The sequence below is a fragment of the Anopheles darlingi genome, chromosome 2, assembly GCF_943734745.1.
Source record: "Anopheles darlingi chromosome 2, idAnoDarlMG_H_01, whole genome shotgun sequence".
NCBI lineage: Eukaryota > Metazoa > Arthropoda > Insecta > Diptera > Culicidae > Anopheles > Anopheles darlingi.
Genome location: NC_064874.1, coordinates 65,728,557 through 65,733,556, shown reverse-complemented (window position 1 = coordinate 65,733,556; position 5,000 = coordinate 65,728,557). Strand labels below are relative to the sequence as shown.

At 46.3% G+C, this 5,000-nt stretch overlaps 1 protein-coding gene across 7 annotated transcripts in view; it reads left to right on the top strand.

Moving 5' to 3' along the window:
* Positions 1–5,000, top strand: part of LOC125948445 (probable G-protein coupled receptor 158) — a 51,650-nt gene that overhangs the window by 45,135 nt on the left and 1,515 nt on the right. For 4 of the 7 annotated variants that reach the window (XM_049674497.1, XM_049674493.1, XM_049674490.1 and 1 more), the window contains 2 exons: positions 1,132–1,152; positions 3,337–5,000. The exon at positions 3,337–5,000 is cut by the window's right edge and continues 1,515 nt beyond it. In XM_049674497.1, the coding sequence (XP_049530454.1) occupies positions 1,132–1,152; positions 3,337–3,501 (186 nt within the window). In that variant the 3' untranslated portion in view covers positions 3,502–5,000. The remainder of the gene's footprint in view (positions 1–1,131; positions 1,153–3,336) is intronic. The other 3 variants (XM_049674495.1, XM_049674492.1, XM_049674496.1) reach the window with 2 other exon arrangements.

Here is a 5,000-nt window from a genome sequence, read left to right as displayed (position 1 = left end):
CATTTTTGTTTTGATTGCGTGATTTTGCTGCAAACACAGAGTGTAGTAATAAAGTAGTGCAGTTCGTTTTGTTGCAAACAATAAAAAAACAAAACAAATTACTTACCGCATCGGGTTTACCCTTTTTGATCGAACTGTTCCTGTGACGTAGCGTAGCTCTTAGTTAGATCATGCTCCATGCGCCTTACAGTAACGATAGAATGAATGAAACCTTCCATAGTCAATCGAAGGCTAGCCGGATAATGCCGGGTTTTCGATTCACTAGCACGAAACCTAATCTTAACCAATTAGCGTAGCATTAGATCAATAGTAGTCGGATTAATGTTTTTACTTACCAACGCTCATGTAACTGGATGTTTTTGTCTCTCTTTTCTCTTTCTCTCTTCTCTTTCTTCTCTTTTCTTCTCATATATGCATATATATATATAAACATTTCCGTCGTGTTGTTGGCCCCTACACGAACCCGATACGTACCTTCACTCGAAATTTAACTAACTAACTGTTCTGAATAAACAAACAACAACAAAACAACCGAATGTAAAATTCACCCTACCTACCTCTGTTACTGTACTGTTCCCCTTTCTTAAATACACTTCCTTATCTTCCTCAACTCTTTCTGCTTCTTGCATCACATTCCAACAAATGATCCTCTCCTCTTCCTCTTGGATTGCTTGAAATCTCCTCTCGGCTGCTCCGCTGGTGTGCATCTTCCTGTACCGCTCGCTCCCGATAAAATTCTTCCTTCCATAACCATCCCCCTTCCAAACTCAAAACGCCACATAACCGTGGTCAAATAACAAACAATTCGTTTCGATCAATGTCGATCGATTTCGAATGTGGCTGATAAACAAATTTCCGAATTAAAAACCCCCAATTCATCCAATTTACCCCAATACGCGTGCCAATGGGGCGCTAACAATGGGGCCGTTGGACAATGAACTAAAACATCGCCGAACAAAAAAAACCGAACGACCGACCGACAAAAAAAATCGTCAACAAACACAAACAAACAAAATCTGCAAACCCGTTCGGAACCATTGGAACCAATCATTGGAAAAAAAATGCTTGCGCAAAAATCAATTCACTTCACGCGCGCGCGCACACACACACACCCACATCACTCCACTTCAGAAAAAAGGAAGCCGAGAAAAGGTAATTTTTAATCCATTTCCAATCAGCCAATTTTATTTAGATATTATTTTTTACAAACCCCACTTCAGTTCGCTTCTCTCGGAATAAGGGTTGGCGCGAAAAAGGGGCAAAAAATGACGAAACCAGAGCTCAAGGGGAAGTAATATTGCCGATAAGGAAGCAACTAATAGGTGCGGTTAGGCACTAGGACTAGGCATTCCAGTGAGGGGTGTTTTGCACTGTTGGTTACTGCTACTGGTGCGAACGAAATTGTAGCCAGATTGTAGGGTACGATTGCAGGATACCTGCGCCAGAGGTGCCATACGATCGAGCGGGGAATTTTACCTCATTTGCATATAGATAGAACATGGAAGCAGATTGCTGTTGCTGCTGCTGTTGCTGCGGTAGTCATTTCTTACCGTAGTATACGTTTGATGTCATGAGGGTATGCGCGTATCTACTTGCTGTTTTGGTTACATTTTCATGAAAAATTGGATAGCAAACGTAATGAATTTCAACTGAGCTTGAATAAGGTTTGAGTTGTTCGAAAATGAATGAAATTAATGAAAGTTCATCCCTAGGTAGGATGATATTGTACCACTAAATGTTTTAACTCGTCGTTCCAATTAAAGCAAACAAAGCCAAAAAAACTTCAAGGTTAAGCCAGGATGCTGTACCATTTCATTTTCGACGCGATTGCTTCTACCATTCGGTACCATCCGCTCCATTGGTGGAAAATATTTCACATTCCAACCATTCACATCGTACCGTTCCACATTTCCTCTCTCTCTCTCTCGGTTCACAGTATCCTCATATAACACGCAAGGTGAAATTAATATTGACAACCTTATCCCCAACGCTCGCCTTCAAGCGAAACGGAGCAAAGACGGAACGAAGAATCCCAATTGGTTTCGGGAAACGTCCTTGTCCTTGGCTGGTTTGTTCGGCGTGCGATGGTCGAGTGCCGTTGTTCGCTCGTGCCCGCAATTGACAATTAGAAGTGCGTACTGCTAGAAACCCCTTGGCATGCACTTACTGCTCCTGCTGCTGATGACGACGACGACGATGGGGATTTCCCATTTGTCACTGATGCTAGGGCACGTTTTCCGATGGTTGCGAGACCGAGTGAGGGATGTTGCTCGCAATGCCCCACTTTATCACCTTACGACCCAACGGATGAAGGGAAAGATCGATGGTTGAACTGAAGGCCGTCCTGCCGTCCTGGCGTCCTTCGCCCATCGGATGCTTTCAGTAAATTTATAGGCATTCCATTGTTGACCTCAATTATTTATATTTTTTCCTCCCTCATCATCGTTATTGGCGGCGGCAGCAGCAGCAGCAGCAGCAGCAGCAGCAGACACAGATAAGGTACATCCAACAAGCCTTCCTTGTTCGGCCGGCTTCCTTTCTGGGCGGTTCGGTTTCCGCATCGCTCTCTGCCAGGCATACGATCTCGTCGAGGGCGGTGCTAGGGCGGGATCAATCGATGAAAGATTTTTCTTCCGCCCGCGAATCGCATCACTCACCCGGTTGCGTCGCCGGCAAGGCCGTCAATCAAGAGGAAAATCTTTACAGGATTAATTGTTTTTTATTCCCGGTTTTCCTACTTAGGTTGCTTTGGGCCCCGAAGTCGACAGCTTCCTCTCTCTCTTTCTCTCTCTTTCTGTTTCTCTCTTGTGGAGCAATTACTCTTCTCTTCAAATGAGAGTAATAAATGTGATTTGTTTCACTGCGGAGACCAAACTAAATAATCGTTTGTTTATTTCAAGAAAGATATGAGTGCAAGAAAGTTGTGTCAGAGTTCAGATAGGATCTCTTTGGCTTTCTATAAAGGACATTTTTTTTAATACATTGAAAAACAAGCTAAGGTGCTTGGCATTACAATAGTGTTTGCTAGCCATTGTTGGGCAACAATTCGCTTTATTGTTTTTTAACGCAGCTTAACCAACCCGCTTGCAGACGTGTGGCGTATTCGACAACGCAGATTAGATGCTAGACGCTGGTGCTTTGGTTTATTTGTTGCAAATATGTTTAAGCTAGTTCTAGTCACGAATTTGAATGCTCAGCAGCAGCAGTGTTTGCCGCAGAGCTCTTACTTTGGCCGCGACCGGCTGTCTGCGGAGTCTGTCCATCGCGCCATACGGTCTCGATTTAATCCCGGGCATACTCGGCCGCTCCCGTCCGTTCTGTTTTTCCCGTTCGCAGGCACTAAGCGCCAAACATCGCAACAATCGTCCAGCGGTAAGCGAGGTCGAGGTGACCGAAGCCGAACCGTCCCGCACGCCGGAAGACAGTGTGTGCAGCGTCGAGGGCCCAACCGACACCGGCACCGGAACCGGCGAGATTTCCGGCATCTCCACCACCAAATAGCCATCATCGTCCGGAGCGTCCTCGTCGGTGGTGTCATCGGTACCGCAGGCTGGCCGGTCACGCTACAAGGAGTACAACTTTTGAGCCGACGACCGTGGATCGTCCGGTGGATTGCGATTGGAAGCGATTGAGCAGCGGCGCGTCCGGCGAGTTAGTGGTTTGCTCGCCACCGCCGAGCACGGGAGAGGAGAGTGATGTTGGCATGACCGGTAAGGGCTGACCAAAGTACATGCATGGGTAGCACGACAGGCGAAAGTGTAAACTCCCGTCTAGCGGAAACGGTTTTCACGTTTCACACCGGAAGCCCCAGCATGATCTGGATCGGAGATAGCATTTGGAGAGTGCAACCGAAACCGCCCTCTCGTTCTCCGACAACCACATTGAGAAACGCAAAACCACCCGCCAATTAGCCGGTTAATTTGAGGAGCTGCACAGACTTTACTTACGAACTGGTTTCGTTTACATCCGTAAATTCAATCGGTTTTTTGAGCATTCTATTGGCGGAGTGGCTGTGCGGAGAATGATATTAGTTTGCAATTCAGATTTTTTTTTTTACAAACTGCTTTAAAGGATCGAGTTTTGTGGCCCGCAAGGCTGGACGGGACGGTCCACTTCAGTTCACCAGTTTGAAACCAGCTTGTCGAGGGATCAAATTTGAAACTTTGCAAACAAAGAAAACCTTTACATAGCGTCCAGCACTGCGCACGGTCCATGGAGCTCCATGGCCAGCAGTGGATTGGCGTACATTGGCGACCGATATGGGGTTAGTCAGGTGAGAAGAAATCTCACGCGGATGCAGCTTCCCTCCCATTCTACCATAGCATAGCTACGAAACATCCACCAAGTATGTTGTACATATGCATAGTGTTGTTAGACGACGGAACAGGACACAGGACACAGCAGCAGGTTTTATCTTGCGCCACAGCATCGTTCCAGTCCGACCCAGTCACTAGTCAGTCAGTCAGTCAGTCAGTCAGTCCCAGTACATTTTGGGCACATTGTAAAAGGCGCACAAGAGTGCGGATTTAGAGTAAAGAATGGCGAAATGCACGAAGAATAGTGAGAATATATTGGGTAACACCGTAGGTGTTGGTGTGTTTCCCGCACTAGGAAACAAACAATCCTTAGACAAATATCCTTCCAAGCGAGCTACGCTCACGGCAGTGTAGCATTAGGGAAAAGCGAGATAGCGAGTCCAACCATTTTGGAGAGGCCCAGGGTAGAAGGGAGGGCTAGAGAGATAGGAAGGAGCCAACTGCCTCCTGGAAGCACATATAGACAAACGAAATCCGTTCTATTGCCGAATTTCCCACCCATCCCACCCAGCCGGGGTCGATGGCAGATGACCACAATGTAAATGTCTGTCTCGTTTAAGAAAAGAGCGCTCCCAGCTCCGGGCGGAGGGGGGGAAAGACTTATTACATACCTGTACCATATTAGCGTTAGGTAAAGAAGGAAAAGAAACAAAAACCCAAAAATGGCATAACAATAATTATACC